Source organism: Pelecanus crispus, chromosome 18, assembly GCF_030463565.1.
Source record: "Pelecanus crispus isolate bPelCri1 chromosome 18, bPelCri1.pri, whole genome shotgun sequence".
Classification (NCBI taxonomy): Eukaryota; Metazoa; Chordata; class Aves; order Pelecaniformes; family Pelecanidae; genus Pelecanus; species Pelecanus crispus.
Window position 1 is genome coordinate 8704260 of NC_134660.1, and position 24603 is coordinate 8728862.

Below are 24603 nucleotides of genomic sequence, written 5' to 3' on the forward strand. Positions count from 1 at the left end.
TTTCATTCGCACTGTTACAGGAAGGACAGGAAGCAAAGACAAGGAGGAGGAGTTGCCTTTTATGTGAGAGAGCAGCTGGAGTGCACGGAGCTCTGCCTGGGGATAGAAGAGGAGCCAAGAGAGAGTTTATGGGTTACGATTAAAGAGAGGACAGGGATGACATTATATTGGGTGTCTGCTATAAGCCACCCAACAAGGAAGAACAAGTGGATGGCAACAGACAAATAGGAACAGCTTCACATTCGCAGGCCTTCATCCTCATGGGGAACATCAAAGACCCCGAGAGACAACAACACAGGACATAAGCAATCCAGGAGCTTCCTGGAGTGCATTGATGATAACTTCCTCCTCCAAGTGATTGAGAATTCAATGAGGAGAGGTGCTCTGCTGGACCTCATCATCACCAAGAAGGAATGGTTCATTAAGGTTGTGAACATCAAAAGCAGCCTTGGCTGCAGTGACCACAAGATGGTGGAGTTCAGGGAGGAGGCTGAAAAGCAAGCTCACAACCTTGGACTTCAGGAGAGCAGACTTTGGCCTCTTCAAAGATCTGCTCAGAAGAGGAGCACGGGATAAGGCCCTAAAGGGAAGAGGGGCCCAAGAAAGCTGGTTCATATTCAAGGATCACCTCCTCCAAGCTCAAGAGCAGTCCATCCCAACAATAAGAAGCCAGGCAAAAATGCCAGGAGGCCTGTGTAGATGAACAAATTGTGCCTGGCTGAACTCAAACACAAAAAGGAAGCATAAAGAAAGTGGAAGCAAAGATGGGTAACATGAGAGGAATACAAAAACATTGTTCAAGCATCTAGGGATGAATTTAGGAAATCCAAAGCCCAGATGGAATTGAATAGGGCCAGGGATGTCAAAGAAAACAAGAAGGGCTTCTATAAGTACATAGGAGACAAAAAGAAGACAAGGGAAAATGTGAGCCCATTGATGAATGAGACGGGGACAGGACACAGAAAAGATGGAAGTACTGCTTTCTTTGCCTCAGTCTTTACTAGCAAGACTGACTTTCAGGAGTCCCATGTCCTAGAGACCAGGGAGAAAGGCTGGGGCAAGGAAGATGTACCCTTGCTGGAAGAGCATCAGGTCAGGTAACACTTAAAGTAAACTGCACATACATAAGTCCATAGGACCTCATGGGATGCACCACAAGTGCTGAGGGAGCCAGCAGATATCAGCCACTCCTGATAATCTTTGACTGATAATGGTGACTGGGAGAAGTGCCCAAAGACTGGAGGAAAGCAAATGTCACTCCTACTTCAAGAAGGACAAGGAGGACCCAGGGAACTACAGGCCAAGCAGCTTCACCTCAGTCCCTGGGAAGGTGATGGAGCAGCTAATCCTGGAAACCATTTCCAGGCACATGAACGACAAGAAAATCATCAAATGTAGCCAGCATGGCTTCACTAAGTTGAAGTCATGCTTGACCAACTTGATAAACAGCTTCTGTGATTAAATGTCTGGCCTAGCAGATGTGCAGAAAGGAGTGGATATTGTCTACCTGGGCTTCATTAAGGTCTTTGACACTGTCTCCCATAAGATCCTCACAGAGAAGCTGATGATGTATAGCCTGGATGAGTGCACAGTGAGGTGGATTGAAAACTGGCTGAATAGCCAGGCCCAGAGAGTGGTGATCTGTGGAACGAAGTCAAGCTGGAGCCCAGAAACTAGCGGTGTACTCCAGGGATCAATACTTGGTCCATTTCTGTTCAACATCTTCATTAATGGTCTGGATGATGGGGCAAAGTGTATACTCCGCAAGTTTGTAGATGACACCAAACTGGGAGGAGTGGCTGGAACACCAGATAGATGTGCTGCCAACCAGAGGGGCCTCAACAGGCTGACAGGAACGTCATACAGTTCAATAAGGAGAAGTGCAAAGTTCTGCACCTGGGAAAGAACAACCCCAGGCACCAATATATGCTGGCAGCCGCCCAGCTGGGAAGCAGCTTTGCAGAAAATAACCTAGGGGTCCTGTTGGACACCAGGTTGAACATGAGATAGCAATGTGCCCTTGCTGCAAAGAAGGTGAATGAAATCCTTGGTTGCATGAGCCAAAGTGTTGCCAGCAGGTCAAGGGATGTTATCCTTCCTCTTTGTTCAACACTGGTGAAGCCACACCTCGAGTATTGTGTCCAGTTCAGGACTACCCAGTACAGATTTCTGTACATCCCAGAAATGTTGGCAATTCAGTGATTTCAGTGTTTCTAGTTCCTGGAGAGGCATACAACACATCCACAAGTTCACTCAATAGCTTTGGGCTCCTTGCACATGCTAGCAAAGATGTAGTCAGCATAGATACGTGATGTACATGGAAGTGTTTCTGTCTTGGAAGTTTAGCTCTCTATGCTATTTACCCAGTGTAATGGCAACTGGAGATAGGATTAGTTTGATACCAGCTAAAAATCTCATGAGTTTGTTAGGTGTTCCCAATGATCTGGAATGACTTAGTCACAAATAGAAGTCTATGAGTTGCCTTCTCTTTAACATCATCCTCATTTTCATCAGGTGAGATAAATGTAGGAGCAGGACAGCAAAGTTGTATATTATTTCAGATTCTCTTGGTACAGGGGTGCATAACTATATTGCATCATTGCCTCTTTAACATGCTTCTGTTTAATAATATGGTGTTTTAGAGTGGTTTCGAGGATTCCCGAGGAAAGAATGGCATGCACACACAGACTATCTAGCAGCACAAAAGGCTTTATTAACTACACTAAAAGAGTTTAGCAAAGCAATAGTCTTACCAACCCGAGGACCGTGAGGAAGATGGTCCATCCGTACATTCTTGTGCCGTCTTGCACTGCGAGTTCAGCCCAGCGGTCGGTAGGTGCCAGCTTTATGTGGGCATCCCCACGGAGGCAACAGTGACCTCGCTGTACACCAGCCCACCCCTCTTCAGGAAATCACGGTATTTGTATTGCAGGAGGAATGGGTTTTGACACACGTGGCCAGCGAGTGCTGAAAACACACCTTGGTTGTAACAAAAGGAGACTATGGTGCATGTGCCTGCTGGTCAGGCACGCTGCACACAACATAGTCATCCCGTCTATTGGTTCATGGGCTTTGTTCACGCGGCATATTACCATAATCCAGCAGACACGTATCAACCTTGCTCAAGCCAATAACAAGATGCTTACAAAGCAAGCTGAGCTGTGCCTTATATCTTCCCAGTGGCACCTCCTTGCTGACCACAGAGATAAGAAAGCTGAGAAACAATCCTCCCTAACATTTCTCAGTCCCCTCGACTCCATGAGCAGCATTTCAAACAATAAATTATCTGTCTCCTGTGCTAACTACATTCCTCGGCTATCTACTTCTCACCCAGTGTCCATCCACGGACCAAAATTCCATCTTTTAACCCTTCTGTACACACATGGTAAATAACTGATACTTCTGGAAAAAATGGGATAATAATATAACAACTCTATAACCATTATTCTTGGCAGAAAAAACATTTACAGAAACAAGGGGCAGTGTCTTGTCACTTTCTTGTCAGAAAGTGCTGAAACAGATAAAATAGAAGTAGTTTGAGGAAATTAGATTAAATTTAACTTTTTCTGAAACATAATTCAATAGCAAGATGAAATTAAAAATGAAATTCAACCTCAGCCCTGGGTCCTAACTCTACTCTTGGTTTCAAAGGCCACTGAAGGCTTTCAGTTCCCTCAGGATTCCCAGAGAATGCTACCTTCATTATGAAGCCCTGTTCGCCATCAATATCTTCTTTCTGTTGCCAAAATGGGATTAAGCGTTGTGAAGGCCTGTTTCTTATTGAAGCCTGAGATATCATAACATCACAGGCATACCAGTTTCTTACAATCACCAATATAATAAACTGTTTCATAATGTGAGTTTACAATAAGATTGCCATTATATGATCTCTTTACTTTTAGAAATATGATTAAAGAATTTCTTGCATGTGTATTATGTTTACTCCCCTCACTTTTCCCAATTTATTGTAAGTGTGTATGACCAGTGGTTCATATCTCAGATGTATTTGGGATGTTAGAAAGATGGACTCTGTCATTAAACAGAGCAAATGCTAAGATGATTGGAAACATTTAACTGTGTGAGTGTACAACAACCTCTGAGCTTTAGCTGTGCCATTCTTCTGTCTGCAGACACTTATTTAAACACTGTTAGCAGCTGCAGAAGATCATTACAGCAGAGAACACTTTGGCTCTTTGGGGCTCGTTACAAGCAACAAGGATTCCAAGTGGAAAGTTGTGAGCATCCTTGATGCAGTTGTAACTAGAGTCACTGATACTCCCCAGGCTGGTCTTTCTAGATGCAATCACTTAATAAGGGTCTTGATTTGGTCAAAGCCTATAATAGAATTAAGTGTCAAATGATACTCTCCCTGGTGCATAGTCTCAGAAGTGTCAGTTTCAGTCAGGAAACAACAGTACTATTCTTGTCATAAAAAAGAGATGCAGGATTAGTTTGGTGGCAATGATTCAGCATGAAATGACCTTAATACATTCTTTCTAATGGCAAAGACCTGTGTCCTCTAGGCCAATTCAAAGACTACACGATGATTTCCCTTTTATAAGAGATAAAGACAGTTATCTATTGGACTATACTTCTATCTATTATGTCTAATTGTTGCTGTTTACATCCTTATCATCCTTGTACTCCTATCATTATCATACCCATGGAAGCCATTTTGTACTTAATAAAAATTTGTCATTCATTTTTGACAGGACAGTGCATTTGTTAACCCCTCTCCCCAACACACTTAATCAGTCAATCATTTCAGTCCTAACTTGTACGAGGCTCATTTTTACGAATGATTTAGCAGAGTCTTCATTGATTTATCCAAAGCAAGGAATGTTCCAGTGAGTCTTACATAAGGTTTGCTAAAAACTGAAGCTAATGAAGTTTTCCCAGCAGCATTAAAGTTTAAGAGTGTGCTGACCAGGTCTGCACAGGTCTTAGGAGCCTTCTAGAATCAGGCAAACAATTTAAGTGTAAGAGGTAAGTGCTGCAAATGCTTACCTCTTAGGTGTGGTGAGATTTATTACATTCTCATATAAATTAGTGTCCTACATACACTTCAAAACTGATGGAACAAAAGATTGAGTGCAAATCAGCTGACAGTTTTTAGATGGCTACTTTAGGAAAGAGGAATCCAGACATAGAAATGCTTAATTTAACTTTTCTGACAGGGTGATAGTGCTGTTATCCTTTTCCATGCTATGATTGTCCTAAATTAAATTAGATGGATTTCATGCTGGGAAACAAGTGATGTGATTTAATGCCTGACTTCTACTTTCGACACATGAATTGATAAGATCAATGATGGCTGCTGTGTTCACCCTCACCCCCAGTTTGTGTGTTAGTGTGATATTTATCTGTGCCTTTTGATGTGCTAACCTCACTGTTCTTGCAAGGAACTCTGCTGAAATGCTGATTTAAGGTGTCTCTTTTAATAGTTGTAAACATGGTTATTGTGTTCGGGTGAGAGACGTATCTGAGTAATGTTTTTAAAAATCTAATTGCTTAACAAACTTTCCCCATAGCCAGAACATATAAAATATTTTTCTCAGAAGGGTCAGGTTATGGACCCCAGATTATGTTTGTGTGTATAGGAATGGTGGATGAAGAAAATGTATCTCTGAGGGGGATGAAAAACCTGGGTAGGAGTGCCTGGAGAGGTGCTGTGTCTTGGGATGTTAGTGGGAGAGTCTGGGTAGACTATACGTTGTAGAACACCCTGTGGAATGGAATGGAAAGCCAGTGTTTCAAAAGCTTCACTAAGATTTTTCTATCTAATTTAGAAATTCTGGGGACAATTGCTCAGGTGGCCCATACATGGGTGGGTCACAACAGCAACTTGAAAGTGAAGAAAGAGAAAATACAAGTACTTATCTACAAAAATACAGACTGTGATGAGTGTGAAGTCTGGGCTCAGTAAAGTCAAAGTAACACGAGAAAATGCAGTATCTGAATGTGACGTATAGTTGGACCGAGGGTCTGGTAGAAATTATTTGATAAACATCTAATGAAGGGAATGGGAATACCTAAGTGTGGGTAAGAGGGAGAGCTGAGGAGTGTGTAGTGTTTTAATTGAATGGGCATTTGAGGGATGGTATAGGAATGAACAACTTCAGCCCCCTGTTTATTTGTGTCTGAGTCTCTCTGTATCATCTTCAACCCTGTGCTTTTCAACACGGTCCACCACTTCCTCACTTGACTGGGGGCTGTATTTTCCCTCCCCCACCAATCATAGTTCAAAAGCATTGTCACCAGGGTGACCAACCTGTTGGTAAAAATGCTTTTGACCCATTTGATCAGGTTGATCCCACCTCTTTCATGCAGTCCTTGATTGTCAAAGTTGCTCCCATAATCATAACAGCTAAATCCCTGTTGACAACAGCAGCTACACAACTATTTGTTGACCTGCAGGGTCAGTCCACTCATCCTCAAACTTCTCTCTCTTGGCAAGTTCAAGGAGAAAACTACCTGGGCTCCTATGTCCTTGACCATCAACCCAAGAATCATGTTGTCACTTCATAAGTTCCAGGTTTTCCCTGGCAGCCTTGTTGGTACCCACAGGGAAAAGCATCAGGGAGTAACAGTCCAAGAGCTTATGGTGGGTTGACCCTGGCTGGATGCCAAGTGCCCACCAAAGCCACTCTATCACTTCCATCCTCAATTGGACAGGGGAGAGAAAATATAATGGAAAGCTTGTGGGTTGAGATAATAACAGGGAGAGATCATTCACCAATAACCATCATGGGCAAGACAGAATCAACTTGGGGAAATTAATTTAATTTATTTCCAATTAAATCAGAGTAGGATAATGAGAAAACAAAAACTAAATCTTAAAACACCTCCCCCCCACCCCTCCCTTCTTCCCGAGCTCAAATTCACTTGCGATTTTCTCTACCTTCTCCCCCTGAGTGGTGCAGGGGGACAGGAAATGGGGGTTGTGGTCAGCTCATCACACATCGTCATCCCTGCTGTTCCTTCCTCCTTGGCCGAGGACTCCTCACACTCTTCCCCTGCTCCAGCATGGGGTCTCTCCCACAGGAGACAGTCCTCCATGGACTTCTCCAGCATGAGCTCTTCCCACAGGCTACATTCTTCATGAACTGCTCCAGCGTGGGCCCCTTCCATGGCGTGCAGTCCTTCAGGAGCAGACTGCTCCAGCATGGGTCCCCCACAGGGTCACAAGCCCTGCCAGCAAACCTGCTCCAGCCTGGGCTTCCCACAGGGTCACAGGCTCCTTCGGGCACATCCCCCTGATCCAGTGTGGGGTCCTCCATGGGCTGCAGGTGGATATCTGCTCCACTGTTAACCTCCATGGGCTGCTGGGGGGCAGCCTGCCTCACCATGGTCTTCACCACTGGCTGCAGGGGAATCTCTGCTCCAGTGCCTGGAGCACCTGCTCTCCCTCCTTCTTCACTGACCTTGGTGTCTGCAGAATGGTTCCTCTCACATATTCTCACTCCTCTCTCCGGCTGCAGTCGTGCAGTTCCACCCCACCGCCACCCCCAACCCCTTCTTAAATATGCTATCACAGAAGGGCTACCACCATTACTGATGGGCTTGGCCTTGGCCAGTGTTGGGTCCGTCTTGGAGCTGGCTGGTATTGGCTCTGTTGAAGACAGGGGAAGCTTCTAGGTGCTTCTCACAGAAGCCACACCTGTAGCCCCCCACCCCACTCCCAAAACCTTGGCACACAAACCCAATACAGAGTGTTGTGCCAAAAGATGGTGCTACTGCCATAAAGTGGGAAGCACAGGTAGAAAAGGCTTTTCTCCTGCCTGCCTAAGAACTGATCCTCAGGATGGGGGAGATAATGTTGTAGTAGGACACCAGGATCACACAGCATAATGTGATAATAAAGAAACAGGAGAAGGAGAACAGCACAAACTTATTGACATAACCTTCACTGCAGGAGAGCTTTAGGAGTGGTAGAAGCTCAGAAAAGTAGTGATCAATCTCATTCAACCCACAGAAGTTCAGCTGATATATTAAACTGGTGTGTACTACAGTGTTTAAACTGCCACAAAAGTAGGAAACCAGAACCAGCAGGTAATGCCCTCCAAGACATGATAGTCTTGTATAGCAGAGGACTGCAGATGGTAGTGAGGTCGTCATAAGACATTATCACAAGAAGAAAGCATTCAGTAGAAACAAAGAGTCCTCCAAAGAAAAAATGAATTACACAGCTGTCATGGTTTAGCCCCAGCCAGCACCTAAGCACCACGCAGCCGCTCACTCACTCCGCATGCCCTGATGGGATGTGAAAGAGAGATGGAGGAGTAAGAGTGAGAAACACTCCTGGGCTGAGATAAGAACAGTTTAATAATTGAAATAAAGTAAAATAGTAGTAGCAGTAGTAATAATAACAATATAATAATAATAGTAATAATAATAGACAAAGCAAGTGATGCACAATGCAATTGCTCACCACCCACCGACCAATACCCAGCCAGTTCCCGAGCAGCGATCGCTGCTCCCCGGCCAACGCCTCTCTCTTTATATACCGAGCATGACATCATATGGTATGGAATAGCCCTTTGGTCAGTTGGGATCAACTATTCTGGCTGTGCCCCTCCCAGTTTCTTGTGCACCTGGCAGAGCATGGGAAGCTGAAAAGTCCTTGACTGGCATAAGCAGTACTTAACAACAACTAAAACGTCAGTGTGTTACCAACATTCTTCTCCTACTAAATCCAAACCACAGCACTATGGCAGCTACTAGGAAGAAAATTAACTCTATCCCAGCCAAAACGAGGACAGTATCCACCCCTTATTCTATACCATCTATGTCATGCACAGGTCCCACTCTTTCCAATGCATTCTAATTAATCACCACCACTTGTCCTGTCTTTTGATTTATATGCACAGACATCATTCCCTTAGTCTATGGGCCATCCCTCTAAAATATCCATTGAGTTCATTTAGTCCATGACTTTGGGTTCCATCTGTCATCACAGTCTTTCAGAGCAGGAGAGGTGTGTGCAGTATTGGACTGTTGCGTGCTGAAGCCAGTTCTTGTTCCAACACTACTGCACTTTGCTCAGTTTCATCAAAGTTCATTTTCACTAAGCTGGGCAATTCTTACTGATGTGGCATATAGCAACCATAAAAGAGATGATATACAGTATTATATAGCAATTATCATCATACAATTCAGTTCATTGACTATTTTCACCCAAAATCAAATCCCCTTGAGGTACACATTGGACTTCCCCATCCTTTTGCATCACCCACCAAGTGCACCCAGGTCCTTGAGCAAAAGCAATCCCACGAATGGGTTTGCCTTTGCCAGAGGGGGAAGTAACCCAGACTGTCTTCCCCAGCATATCTTTTGTGTGCACTACAGGGACTTTATCTCCTTCTACAGTATGTAAAAGTTTCGGTTGGGCAGGGCCAGCTCGATTGGCAGATCCCCTGGTGTTGACTAACCAGGTGGCTTTTGCTAAATGTGTATCCCAATGTTTGAATGTCCCACCACCCATTGCCCTCAGGGTAGTTTTTAACAGTCCATTGTATCATTCGATTTTCCCGGAGGCTGGTGCATGGTAGGGGATGTGATATACCCACTCAATGCCGTGCTCTTTGGCCCAGGTGTCTATGAGGCTGTTTCAGAAATGAGTCCCATTGTCTGACTTGATTCTTTCTGGGGTGCCATGTCACCACAGGATTTGCTTTTCAAGGTCCAGGATGGTGTTCTGGGCGGTGGCATGGGGCACAGGGTATGTTTCCAGCCATCCGGTGGTTGCTTCCACCATGGTGAGCACATAGCGCTTGCCTTGGTGGGTTTGTGGGAGTGTGATAGAATCAATCTGCCAGGCCTCCCCATATTTATATTTTAGCCATGGTTCACTATACCAGAAAGGCTTGAACCACTTGGCTTGTTTGATTGCAGCACATGTTTCACATTCATGAATAACCTGTGCAATACTGTCCATAGTTAAGTCCACCCCTCGATCGTGAGCCCATCTAATATGTTGCATCTCTTCCTTGATGGCCTGAGGTGTCATGGGCCCACCAAGCTATAAATAATTCACCCCCTTATGTTGCCAGTCCAGATCCACCTGAGCCACTGCAGTCTTAGCAGCCTGATCCACCTGCTGGTTGTTTTGATGTTCTTCAGTGGCCCGACTCTTGGGTATGTGAGTATCTGCGTGACGTACTTTTACAACCAGGGAGAGTCAACCAGGCAGCTCTGACTCAGTGTGGGTGGGGACAGGAGTGAAGGTGGCCAAACCACTTCACCTATAAAAGCAGCCCCCAGGGAGCGCGAGTGACCAGGATCGCAGCAAACAGGATGGGCAAACAGGGCGTGGCACGTCAGAAGGGTGTGTCTTGTCAGTTTGTGCTGCAGTTCACATGGGCAGAGCGTGCAGGGAAGGTGAAGTCCCCCTCCTAGCTTAAGAGGTAGGTTCAGTAAGTTCAACTGGTGAGAGGGAGCCTAGGCATGGCCATGGTATCCACCAGGCGGAAGGCTGTATCCTCTGCACTAGCCAGAAAGGACTTTTCTACCCAGAGTGAGCTCCCAGGGAAACACACAGCCATGGAGGTCTTCAGCTGCAGGGAGTGCCACCAGCTTGCACTGGGAACAGATGGCAGTGGAGGGAACAGCTGTGTATGCTGTGATCAGGTGGACTATCTACTTGGTCCGGTGGCAGAGCTAAGAGAGGAAGTAGAGAGGCTACAGAGCATCAGGGAGTCTGAGCAAGAGGTAGGCTGGTGGAACCATGCTCTGACCTCCCAGAAAGGGACAGCCACCAGAGAAAACCCATGATCAAAGGGATCTAGTATCCTCCCTCCACCAGGATGTAGACAGGGTCTTAGAGGGAAGCAGCAAGTCGAAACAAGTCCACAATCGGGGCAGCAAATGAACCCTTTCCTTGCCTACCATGATTCCCCAGGTGCCTCTGCACAATAGGTTTGAGGCTCTAGATGTGGAGGACCAGTCAGTGGATGATGTGGCTGTCGATCCATCCAGAGGAGTCACCAAGACCACGAAGACCTACCCCCCTTATTACTACCACATCCACAAGTAAGAAAAGACAGGTCATACTTGTAGGAGACTCCCTTCTGAGGGGAACAGAGGGTCCAATATGCTGGGTGGACCCTCCTCATAGGGAAGTCTGCTGCCTCCCAGAAGCCCAGGTCAGAGATATCACTAGGAGACTTTCCAGCCAGGTACGGCCCTCAGACTACTACCCATTACTGCTCTTCCACATGGCTGGTGATGAAGTTGCAGTGCACAGCCCAAGGGTGATTAAAAGAGATTTCAGGTCCTTGGGATAGTTAGTGAGGGAATCTGGGGCACAGATTATCTTTTCCTCCCTTCTTCCAGTTGTGGGAGGTGAAATTGGAAGGAACAGGCGGACCCAATCTATTAATACATGGCTCCATGGCTGGTGCCACCATCACAACGTTGGGTTTTTTGACAATGGGATGGCCTACACAGCACCAGGCTTGCTGGTGCCAAATGGGAGCCACTTTTCTCAAAGGGGAAAGAGGATCTCTGCTCAGGAGCTTGTGGGGCTCATTGACAGGGCTTTAAACTAGATGTGAAGGGGGAGGGGGAAAATATCAGGCTTGCCTGTGACAAGCTGTGGGATGGTACACAATGGTTAGAGGGATGAGGTGCTACTATGAGCCCTCAGCCTGTTGCCCAGAGGCATGCTGGGGACACTGTAGCACAGTCGAAGTCTTGTGGAGATGAGGTGGGGGCTCCTGAGGTACTAGGAGCTAACAAGGAAAACTCCGTAAAATGCCTCAAGAGAAACAAGGGATGTTCCACTAAGAAAATGACACAGACAACAGCCCAGATGAAATGCCTCTATATGAACGCACACAACACGGGGAACAAACAGGAGGAGTTGGAAGCTACTGTGCTACTAGAAAGCTATGACCTGATTGCCATAACTGAAACTTGGTGGGACGAATCCCATGACTGGAACGTGGCTATCGATGGCTACAGGCTGTTCAGAAGGGGCAGGCGAGGAAGGAGGGGCAGAGGCGTTGCCCTCTACATAAAGAAATTTATACAATGTGAAGAGCTGTCCCTGAAGAATAGCCATGAGCAAGTTGAAAGCTTATGGGTAAGAATCAGAGACAGAGGCAACAAAGGGAACCTTGTGCTTGGTGTCTACTACAGTCCGCCTGGTCAAGGGGAGCCTACTGATGAAGCCTTCTGCCTCCAGCTCCAGGAGGCTTCGCGCTTGCAGACTCTCGTCCTGCTGGGGGACTTCAACCACCCCGACATTTGCTGGAAAAGCAGCACGGTGAGCTGTAGGCAATCCAGGAGATTCCTGGAATGCATTGAGGATAACTTCCTAAGCCAGGTAATAGACACCCCTACCCGAGGAGATGCAATACTGGACCTGATGGTCACCAATGCAAGTGAGCTCATTGGTGACATCAAGACTGGAGGCAGCCTGGGCTGCAGTGATCACGCATTGGGGGAGTTCACACTCCTGAGGGATATGGGAAAAGCAAAGAGTATAGTCAGGACCCTAAATTTTAGGGGAGCAAAATTCCAATTCCAGCTCTTCAAGGAGTTAGTCTGAAAGACCCCCTAGGAAACGGTCCTCAGGGACAGGGGAACGGAACAGAGCTGGCAGATCTTTAAGGACACCTTCCATAAAGTGCATGAGCTCTCAGTCTCCAGGTGTAAGAAATCAGGCAAGGAAGGGAAGAGACCAGCATGGCTGAGTCGAGACCTGCTGGTCAAACTGAAGAGCAGACTGTCAAACTGCACAGGCAGTGGAAGCAGGGACAGGTGTCCTGGGAAGAGTACAGGGAAGCTGCCCGGTTGTGTAGGGAGGGGGTCAGGAAGGCCAAGGCACGGCTGGAGCTGAATTTGGCAAGGGATGTAAAGAATAACAAGAAGGGCTTCTACAGGTATGTCAACCAGAAAAGGAAGGTTAAAGAAAGCGTACCCCCCTTGATGAACAAGAATGCCGACCTAGTATCAACAGACGAGGAGAAGGCTGAGGTACTCAACAGCTTCTTTGCCTCTGTCTTCACCAGCAAGCTCTCTCCTCACCCTTCCCGAATGGATGGACCCTGCAAGTTGGGGACCAGGGGGGTAAAGCCCCTCCCACTGTAAGGGAAGATCAGGTTCGAGACCACCTGAGGAACCTGAATGTACACAAGTCTATGGGTCCTGATGAGATGCATCCCAGAGTCCTGAGGGAATTGGCTGATGTAGTTGCCAAGCCAATCGCCATGATATTTACAAAGTCATGGCAGTCAGGTGAAGTCCCTGGTGACTGGAAGAAGGGAAATGTTGTGCCCATTTTTAAAAAGGGAAGAAAGGAGGCCCCTGGGAACGACCGACCTGTCAGCCTCACCTCTGTGCCTGGGAAGATCATGGAACAGATCCTCCTAGAAGCTATGCTCATGCACATGGAGCACAGGGAGGTGATTCAAGACAGCCAGCATGGCTTCACCAGGGGCAAGTCCTGCCTGACCCAACCTAGTGGCTTCCTATGAAGCAGTGACTGCATCAGTGGACAAGCGAAAAGCAGTGGATGTCATCTATCTGGACTTCTGTAAAGCCTTCGAGACAGTCCCCCACAACATCCTTCTCTCTAAATTGGGGAGGTATGGATTTGATGGGTGGACTGTTCGGTGGATAAGGAATTGGCTGGATGGTCACATCCAGAGGGTAGTGGTCAATGGCTCGATGTCCACATGGAGACCGGTGACAAGTGGAGTCCCTCAGGGATCCATGCTGGGACCAGTGCTATTTAATATCTTCATCAATGACATACACAGTGGGATCAAGTGCACCTTTAGCAAGTTTGCAGGTGACACCAAGCTGAGTGGTGCAGTGGACATGCCAGGAGGATGAGATGTCATCCAAAGGGACCTGGACAAGCTGGAGAGGTGGGCCTGTGTGAACCTCATGAGGTTCAACAAGGCCAAGTGCAAGGTCCTGCACCTGGGACGGGGCAACCCCCAATATCAATACAGGCTGGGGGATGAAGGGATTGAGAGCAGTGCTGTGGAGAAGGCCTTGGGGGTACTGGTGGATGAAAGGCTGGACATGAGCCAACAATTTGCGCTCGCACCCCAGAAAGCCAACCATGCCCTGGGATGCATCAGAAGAAGCGTGGCCAGCAGGTCAAGGGAGGTGATTCTGTCCCCCTACTCTGCTCTGGTGAGACCTTACCTGGAGCCCTGCCTCCAGCTCTGGAGCCCTCAGCACAAGAAGGACATGGACCTGTTGGAGCGGGTCCAGAGGAGGGCCACCAAAATGATCCGAGGGCTGGAGCACCTCTCCTACGAGGACAGGCTGAGAGAGTTGGGGTTGTTCAGCCTGGAGAAGAGAAGGCTGTGAGGAGACCTTATTGCGACCTTCCAGTACTTAAAGGGGGCCTATAGGAAAGATGGGGACAATCTTTTTTGCAAGGCCTGTTGTGACAGAACAAAGAGTAATGTATTTAAACTAAAGAAGAGTAGATTTAGACTAGACGTAAGAAAGCAATTTTTTACAGTGAGGGTGGTCAAGCACTGGCACAGGTTGCCCAGAGAGGTAGTGGAGGCCCCACCCCTAGAAACATTCAAGGTCATGTTGGACGGGGCTCTGAGCAACCTGATCTGGTTAAAGCTGTCCCTGCTCACTGCAGGGGGGTTGGACTGGATGATCTCTAAAGGTCCCTTCCAACCCAAAGCATTCTATGGTTCTATGATAAAGCCTGTCTGGATGGTGCAATTGATGCAGCCTGACAGATAAGAGCCCATCACCATGAAAACACAAAGTCTTTTATTCATTATGATTTTGTACAGCAGTGGATTGCAGATGGCAATGAAATGACCATAAGCCATCACAGCAAGGGAGAAGGCTTCCATTGTGCTGAAGAAAGAGAAGAAGAACATTTAAGATGCAGAGCCCTTGTCAGAAATTATTCTTCTGCCCAGTGAGAATAACAGAGCTGCTTTGGGAGTGATTACAGAGCTGTTTTCTAAGATGGCTGAGTTCTCTAGGAAAAGGTACGTGGGACTGTGCAGCTTGGAGTCCATTCTAATGATGAGGATCATGCAGGCATTTCCTACCACAGTGACAACATACATTGTTGAAAAGAGAATAGAGATAAGGAGTTGGAATCCTGGATGAGATCTGAACCCAACAAAAAGAACTCAGTTACCTTAATGTGTTTTTCTATGTTTCCTTTCAGATTATGTTCAAATAAGAAATTAGGATGCGATGGACTTCAGACACTGTGCCTGGAGAAGCAGTTAGACGATAAGATACGTGAAATGTAAGAAATATGAAAAATAGAGACAGATGTAAAACAATGGCAAATGGCTCCATCTAACATATCTGAACATTTTTCTAATATATTAATTTACAGATGAACCAATTATCCTGTTATACTCTCTTCAGCTTTAAGTGAAATACTCTGCATGCAGCTCATCCAACCTAGTTTAAAGGTCTACTTTACAACTGATCAAGAAACAGGCCTCTCATTCTAAAGTTAGTCTAAACAACTGTTTCAGATGTAACTGGTCAGGAAAATCTCACCCTAAGATTGCAGCTAGCCCACAAATGACTGCCCTCCCTTCAACAAAAGAAGAAATTAATATGCTTCTTCAGTTGATAAAAAGCAATTTAAAAAATATATGAGCCGAGAAATGCATGAAAAAAGTGTGGATAATTGTAAAAAAAAAAAAGAAAAAAAGGCTTATTATTAAGAAAAAAAGGAAACACTTCTTTGTGTGAGAAACTGAGGTTTTTTTCTTTTTTAAAAGTACTTACATCAAAATCCTCAAATGTTGAGATTTCATAAATAAATTTCCTCTATTACAATGTTTACTTCACACAGGATGTTCAAAATAGTATTCATTGACCAAATATTTCAAGTGACTCCTTTTCAATTATGTTTAGTCATTTTTTTTTCATAAGTTAGGTGTCATCTCACCTAGGCTCGGATATATACAGTGGTTTGATGCTTATATTAGAACTAATAATTTAGATTACCTTTTAATTCATTGGATAGAAATGAACAGTCCCACTTTAGAATGTTTACCATAGAAGGTATGAATCATGTTCTAGGATTTTCTGTTTTTCTTCATTGACCTAAAGGGAAGTGCAGCTCAGTCATAGCTATCTATTCTATACGTGTAAAGAAGTATATAGATGTATAAAGCTGAGTGATATGAATCCCCATGCAGTTACTTTTATTTTATTTGCCCTGTTGTCATTTCCATTAGATACATTATCATAACCCTCATGTACCTAATCTTTTTAAAACATTGAATTAATTTTTAATACATTACTTCAGCCATCTCTCTATAATCCTTGAAGTGTACCCTGAGCTCTGGGTACCCTCAGAAGCCTTGTTTACTTCTTTGTTCTTTTTTTGTTCATGTATCTTAGAAAAGGAAATAACTTTAGAGAAAGAACTTCTTTTTGCATAACCTTGCTCATAAATATTTTGGCTAGTTTCCTTGGGGATTTTTGTGTACAGAGAACCTAAGTTTAGACAGTCAAGGTTAAGCATCCAGTCTAAGCCTATTTTCTAAAGCTTCTTCTATTGTCAAAGTTTCCTCTATTTTCAAAAGAGAGAAATAGCTGCATCCACAGTGTGATTCTTCGAGTCCTAACATGCCTGTTTAAAACATGGGGAAAAATCAGTCCCCTAGAAGTATCAGTCTTCATTAGAAAAGGAACCAAGCTAGCAAGAAAATGAGAAGAAAAAAGAGATACCTTTATCTATAACAATATAAAAGAAAATGTCAAAATTGTATGTCAGTATGGTCAAACATTTCATGGATGTATAGTCTTGTCTGACCTGATTGTCCTTATTTTTAAATCTTTATTTTCGTCTGGTTTTATGTGTAACCATCAATGATTTAAGTGTAACAGATACAAACTTATGAAAAAAGTTTATAATAATAAAACATCTTTTCAATGGAAAGGTATTCTATATCCTTAGCCTATATCATTTTGTTGAAATAACAATTACTACTGCTTTAAGTAGATGGCTTTCTTAAACAGGCTAACAGAAACCTAAGCTAAGAATGAAGCTGCTAGAGGTGCTTTTATAGCCAGTGAGCCAGTGAAGATTTTTGATTCACCTGAGATATGAAGAAGTGTCTAGAATTGTCTGTCTCTTTGTTGATCAAACAGAAAGTCTAGGATGACTAATGTAGACCCATTAAATACTGGCTTCTTGTTAATGGACTTACTTTCCAAAAGAACTAACTGCATTCATAAGCCCTGTTTACTCTAAGTGCTGTGGAATCAGAATAAAGACACAACTATTTTTAATCCAGCTCTATCACTAAACTTAGCAAAGCAAAGCTCAGACTTCACAAATCACAATATACATACTGTGTAATATTGTGATTAAAGCCGGGTGTGTTTTTTGGAATTCAGATTTCTTGAACACATTGCAAAAACCATTGAACTTTTTTTCTACTCAACTGGTTTTTCAATAGTCTCTTGGCAATCAATAGATCACTGGACATTCATCTTGCTGGTTGTGAGGGTATTCCCCTTAGCTTATGTTGCTCATATATACTTTAATAGGTGTGCATAAAAAGACGGGATTCAGCTTCTAAAGTCTTAGATCTTCACAACAGATCTCTGAATATCAAATGAGATGTTTTTCCCTTGTGTCATTTGCCTTTGCATGCAAAAGAAGAGAAACCAAGAAGAAAACCCAAACAATAAAGTATAATGCTGTTTCTGTGTGTCTTTTATCCCTACTTTTTTCCCTGTGTTTTACATAGAACTGTTCCCAACCCTTTTAGATTTCTTTCCAATAAGCAAAACACTGTGGACCTGATCAAAACCCTGTTAGCCATTAGAATCTGGTTCCTTCCAGAATACCAAAATAGAATAGACCCCTGTGCCTTTTTCCCAACCAGTGTGTTTCCATTCCCTAAATAGAAACAAGTTTTCACTAAACGTGTTCTCTTCTCTGACTAGAGGGAGAGAGTACTCACCTCCTAAAACTTAGACGTGTGATTCAGATAGCTGAAACTGAGGGTCCAACCTCTAAGGGAACACTGGCCTGCATTCCAGCACCCTCTCCAGGAAGAAAAAAGCATCTTGCAACTCCTGTGTGGGTATCTCAGACACCCTAGGACATGCTGTTATTTTTCAACAAGCAAACTTACATTCTTTTTTCAGCACAAGAGCATCACATTTAGTTACAGTAGACTATAATAATATCTCTTTGTTTTAAAGGGTGGTTTTAAATAAATCTACATGAAACAGTTGTTTCTCTTCTTGATATAAAAGCTTCCCAAATTTTGTGACTCATGATAGATCAATACATTCTACAATCAGACTATTTTACTTTTGCATGTATTCTCACCAGCTCTCAGAGGCAGATGATAAGACTATGGTAAAGTTCTCAAGATGGTAAAGTTGTCAAGAGCTAAGATTGGACTCCTAGTTTTATTTACATTACTTGTGGGAGGTAATTACTTACTCTAAAGGCACCTGATCTTGAATTTACAAAAGTATTCATTAGGAAAGCTTCCAGAAATAAACTTTTAGATGCAAGAGAGAACTTGCATTCTCAGAAGGTTTTTGTATAATACTTGGCAGTATTCTCTCCTTCCCTAAGAACATTTAGGGACCCCAGTTGAATAAGTAATCAATTATTTGTTTTAGGTTATCTAACTACATCATTATCAGTGGATATATAAAAAAACCAAAACAATTGGACAATAATCCTCCTCACAGTATATTTAAAGGATTTTCTTGTCATAATTTCAAAGCAATCACCTTCATATCAATGCTTTAAAATGAGTCAACAGGTGTAGCCAAATCACAGTACCAGGTTTTGCAAATCTTGCAAAATTTAGTATTTCAATGGAAAGCTCACTAAGGAGTACTGAATTGCTATGGTTTTCGCTTTATAGATGCAAAACTGAAATAAGGGGAGAAATAGGTTAGGTGATCATTGGTGTGTAAATGCTTTACTGTAATGAGAATAAAAGTGGGCTTGACACTGTACTGATTTTGGCTGGGATAGAGTTAAATTTCTCCACAGTAGCTTGTATTGGTCTATGTTTTGGATTTGTGACCAAAACAGTGTTGATAACACAAGGATGTTTTTTGTTATTGCTGAACAGTGCTTGCACAGCATCCAGGCTTTTTCTGCTTCTCACACTGCCCCTGCAGTGAGTAGGTTGGGGGTGGGCAAGAAGCTGGGCAAGAAACTGATCAAAGGGATATTCCATGACTTCATGCTCAGCAATAAAAGCTGGGGGAAAGAAGGAGGAAGGGGGGACACTCAGAGTTATGGTGTTTTGTCTTCCCAAGTAACCTTTACATGTGATGAAGCTCTGCTTTCCTGGAGATGGGTAAACATCTGCCTGCCGATTGGAAGTAGTGAATGGATTCCTTATTTTGCTCTGCTTGTGCACACGGCTTTTGCTTTAGCTGTTAACCTCTCTTTATCTCAACCCATGAGTTTTCTCACTTTTACCCTTTTGATTCTGTCACCCATCCCACTGAGGAGGGGAGTGAGCATGCGGCTTTTTGGGGCTTAGCTTCCTGCTGGGTTTAAACCACAACTAACACACAAGTCTGATCTAGGCATTACAGGCTATTTTAAAAATCTATGAGAGAAATAGGCACCTTTGGAGAATGATTCATAACATCTATAAGTTAAAGGCATATGTTAAAGATAAACAGAATAAATATCCTCTGGGGGTGATAATGCATGTCCATGAATAGTAAAGGAGCCTAGGGTAGTTTGCTTAGATGTCTAATTAGACATTAGACTTAGATGGCCAATTTTTAGGTAGTTTTGGAGGAATCCATGTTTATATATCTAACTATTGCTGTGGCTCTTCATCTGAAATGTAAAACTAAAGAACTACTGGTTTTTTGTTGTTGTTGTTTGGCTCCTTTCCCATGCCATGGTTCATATTGGATTGTATATTCATATGGTATCAATTACCTATTTTCTCATAGCATATTTTCTGCTAATACTTGGAATACAGCTAGCACCTTACGTTTCTGGTGATAGCTTCCCAGTATGGTTAACTTGAAGCTGTTCTTGACACCTCTCCTTAAAATTGTTCTCAAGTCCTCAGAAAGTCTTGATTGGCTCTGTTGTATCCATGGCAATAGTATAGCAAGAACAAGTTCTTCTAGCAAGTGTCTTAAGGTTTCCTCCCTGGAAAGCTAGATATTCCATTAACTGCAAAATCTGAAAAGTCTGTCTGCTCTTACAGAGCATAGAATATCAGAAACTATGGTCTCTACTATAAACTCAAACCCACATTTAACATGGTCATATAGATATGCACTCAGCTGACAGTTTTTTATATTTTTTTAATTGTTTGTTACAGAGTATTAAACATTTTGAATCACTGTGATATTCTGAGCATGGAGTAGATTTCTTAGAGGCAGCTTTTTGTCTAGAGAGACTTCTAACTGATAATCAGAGCTTCTCACAGATAATCAGTATTTAACTCAGATGCATCAGCTGTGTCTCTAGACTCCTTCATATTCAATGGGAAGACTTGGACTGTAGCCTGTAGTCAGAATTTAAGGTCATCACTCCTGATGGAATACTATTAGATCCAAGGCTCATACAACCTGAAGGAAACATTGAAGTAATCTATCCTGTCAGTTGTGTCTGAATTTCTTCTTAGAGTGAATTATTTGGTGTGCCCTGGGTACAATAAGGTTATTCAGGGTACAAGGGCACTGGTGTGAACCAGAGACTGAGTGCAAGTGACACTGTAATTGTACCACAGCATGAGCTACTCACATTATAGTCCCTCTATTGCCATATTAGAAAAGTTGTCTCCTTCAGAGGATGTTTCATTTTATCCTAAATCAGGTATCTAAGAAAGGTAAGATTACTCATCCTTTTCCACTGCCAATTTCTTTCCAGGGACAATAACAGAATCTCAGCATAAATAAATGAGATATAGATATCTGCATTTTACATGCCTTTTACAATCTCACCTAATGTTTTCTGGACCTAGTAATCTATCTAGGGCAAACAAAATCTGTGGTTCAGTTTCTGGCATTGAAAAACCTTCTCTTTAAAACTGGAGCAGTCATTCAGCTGAACTTCTGAGAAAAGTAGGCAGTATAGAATCATAGGGGGAAAACAAACAAGGAAAAAAAACCCCTCCCAACCCAAAACCATGGTATATACCTACATCAAACTTATATTTATCAAGGTCTAGTTCAGTAAATATAGTTACAGGGTGCATGAATAGGAGAGTTTCACTTCAGCATGGATTAAGGTCTCAGCCTCCTGACTTCAGTTCATCAGCACTGCCAAGCGATCTTCATGAGCAAAGCTCCTTCTTAGGTGTGTCTTGTGCAAATAAAGGTCTTCCTCAGAGCAAACCTGACTTCTTTGTTTCTAAGACAATATATGAGAGGATTCAGAAGTGGCACAACTACTGTGTACAAGACTGATACCAACTTGTTAGCACTGTAGGTGTACATGACCTTAGGGTGGGCGTAAGTGAAAAGAGTGGTGGAGTAGAATAGTATCACTACAGTCAAATGGGAGCTGCAGGTGGAAAAGGCCTTTTGCCTCCCCTGAGAAGAAGGGATCTTCAACACAGTGAATATGATGTAAATATAGGAAGTGACCACAGTACACAGAGGCACCATGATAACGATCAGAGCCAAGATGAAGTCCACTAGCTCAGCCGAAGAGGAATCACTGCAGGATATATTCAGTAGGGGTGAAATATCACAGAAATAGTGATTGATTTTGTCTACATCACAGAATGAGAGCTGGGCTATAAAACTCAGCTTGATGGAAGAAGTGATCAAACCACACATCCAACAGCCAGCTGTCAGCTGAGCACAGAATTGATGATTCATGATGAGTGAATATTGGAGAGGTTTGCATATGGCCAAGAAACGGTCATAGGCCATAACAGCTAACAGAATATACTCGGTACAAACAAAAGTCACAAAGAAATACAACTGTGTCATGCACCCCTGCAATGAAATATGTTTGTCTTGAGAGAGGACATCTATGAGCATCTTTGGCTCAATGGCAGAAACATACCAGATCTCTAAGACAGACAGATTCCCTAGGAAGAAATACATGGGTTTTTGCAGACTGTGGTTAGTTCTGATGATGAAAATGATAAGGAAGTTTTCCAAAACAGTTAATAAATAAGCCAGAAGTAAAGCAGAGAAGAGGAGCAGCTGCAGTTCAGCAGTGGTGGGAAAACCCAGGAGAATGAAATACACGGTATTGGTTTCATTCCTCCCACCCATTCTGTAGCAGAAAGATGAACCTTATCCACCTGCAATAAATGAATACAATGAAACCTAACCAGACAGGCCTAAATTCATAGCAATATGTTATACCACCACTTAAGACACTGTAAAAGTTCAGATGCTTTGTTGCTGGGTTTCTAGCAATTAATTGTGTGAAATTTATCTACTCAATTAAGAATTTTTCATTGTAAAAAAGTAAGCATGCTTTTTGCTTTATACTTCATGGAGATAAATAGGCACTACCAGTCCTACCTCATCTAAGACACAGGTCTAAAATAAGCCAGATGAATCATGCTATCATATTGTCCATACAGTATAAAGACATGTTACGTTATGAGCTTATAGAAGACATTTACATTGCCAATGTTTTAGTTTCTACATCTATAAATTTCTAAAGTTATACCATGTATATCCCATGAACCATGAAGGAAATGCAAAGTACTACAAAGATATATACAATCTGATTTAAAAAACCTCCAAACACATCTGAAGGACCCCATTAGAAGTTTCTATGGCTAGCCCTAAGGAGACTTATATCTATGTAAATCTTATTGAGATACAAAGGTACACATAGCATCCCAGATAAATCAGAATTGCAAGCTAATTATAGTTCTGGGTCTGGTTTGTTTGTAGCTAATTCAGATTGTTCCTTCAAAAATAAGAATGCCTCAGCCTGTGCTATTAAAAACAAAACTTCTCAACCTTCTGTAGTGGGAATTCAAAATGGAATCCACCGCCTAGGTTGATCCTGGAGAATATGAGCAATATGGAACAGATGAAGTGTAGACTGTTGTGTCAGTTGCATGATTTATACCAACACAGATAAATCAATCTTCAGTGCCTCATGAGATTTGAATTGTAGATAGCCTCCCAGTGGAAGCAATCACAGAAAGAGGAGGGATGCTGTTGTTTGCTCTGTGATTCCATACAGAGTAGAAGTAAAAAACTCTGAAAACATCTAAGACTTTGTCTGAGACACTGAACAATGAAATAACACCAGCTGATGTCTACTGTTTTTTATAGGGCAGAAGGAAAAAAACCACCAAAAACCCCAAAACCTAAAAGCCCTGAAGCAGAGGATATGGCAGTCATTTTCCAAAGGCTAAACTAGAAAAAGGCTTTAGTGTTCTAAATCTAAATCCAGAGCCTTAACTGGTAATCAGTTTTGGAGTAAGTAGTTTCTCCTACACTGGAGTTACTTTTACAACTTTCAGGTCTATGAATAGCCATGCTACGCATTTTCTGAATAGTACAGTACAAATATTATGTTGTAATGATTCCTCCAATAGTGTGAAACATCTCTATTAGATAGACTGAATCAACTTCTCAAGTTGCCTGATCTGTCTATCTCGACTGATGACACTGACATATGGAAATTGTTCAGTACCTGCATGCCTGATTTAAGTACTCACAGTCATGTACAATAATTATCAACTAAAACCTCAGCTTCAAAACGGAGATTTATTTACATATAGGTTTATGTTAGATATGGGTTTCATTTGCCCCAATTTAAACATCTAATATGAAAATATTTAAGACTGAGTTCACCCACCTAAACACAGCAGTCTAGTGCCATTTGGGATGTTCTCAATTCTTACTGGCTTCTACTTAAAGGACTCCCAAACAGTAGAGCCAAAGGAGTCCAGAAAGCAGTTTGAGCAGGCAGTTCAATTATTTGCTCACCTGGATAGCTATTTGGATTCTCTTCATTGTACTGAGTTGGATTGTTGTCATGGTTTAGCCCCAGCCAGCACCTAAGCACCACGCAGCTGTTCGCTCACTCCCCCTGCCCCGGTGGGATGGGGGAGAGAATCGGAGGAGTAAGAGTGAGAAACACTCCTGGGTTGAGATAAGAACAGTTTAATAATTGAAATAAAGTAAAATAGTAATGATAATAACAACAATATAACAAAATAATAATAATAATAATAATAATAATAATAATAATAATAATAATAATAATAATATACAAAGCAAGTGATGCACAATGCAATTGCTCACCACCCACTGACCAATACCCAGCCAGTTCCCGAGCAGCAATCGCTGCTCCCCAGCCAACGCCCCTCACTTTATATACTGAGCATGACGTCAGATGGTATGGAATAGCCCTTTGGTCAGTTTGGATCAACTGTCCTGGCTGTGTCCCCTCCCAGTTTCTTGTGCACCTGGCAGAGCATGGGAAGCTGAAAAGTCCTTGACTGGCATAAGCAGTACTTAACAACAACTAAAATATCAGCGTGTTATCAACATTCTTCTCCTACTAAATCCAAAACACAGCACTATGCCTGCTAGTAGGAAGAAAACTAACTCTGTTTCAGCCAAAACCAGGACAAATATATATAAGCCTTGTCATTCAACACCATGGGTGACCCTCCA

At 43.0% G+C, this 24603-nt stretch overlaps 2 protein-coding genes across 2 annotated transcripts; both read right to left on the reverse strand.

Annotated features, from left to right (window-relative positions):
- Positions 1–366: 366 nt before the first annotated feature.
- Positions 367–16040, reverse strand: LOC142595307 (olfactory receptor OR9H1-like). Its single transcript, XM_075723046.1, is given in 6 exon segments — positions 367–550; positions 1701–1799; positions 7703–8001; positions 14685–15127; positions 15130–15162; positions 16022–16040. Coding segments are annotated over 6 exon segments (1077 nt in total).
- A 5248-nt stretch (positions 16041–21288) lies between these two features.
- LOC104034162 (olfactory receptor 6Y1) lies at positions 21289–22224 on the reverse strand. Its single transcript, XM_009487077.2, has one exon. The coding sequence runs from the start codon at positions 22222–22224 to the stop codon at positions 21289–21291; it is 936 nt and encodes a 311-aa protein (XP_009485352.2).
- Positions 22225–24603: the final 2379 nt, after the last annotated feature.

What these genes read in the sequence shown, in the direction of transcription:
- LOC104034162 (XM_009487077.2), bottom strand. Translation starts at nt 22,224, where the DNA reads ATGGGTGGGAGGAATGAAACCAATACCGTGTATTTCATTCTCCTGGGT.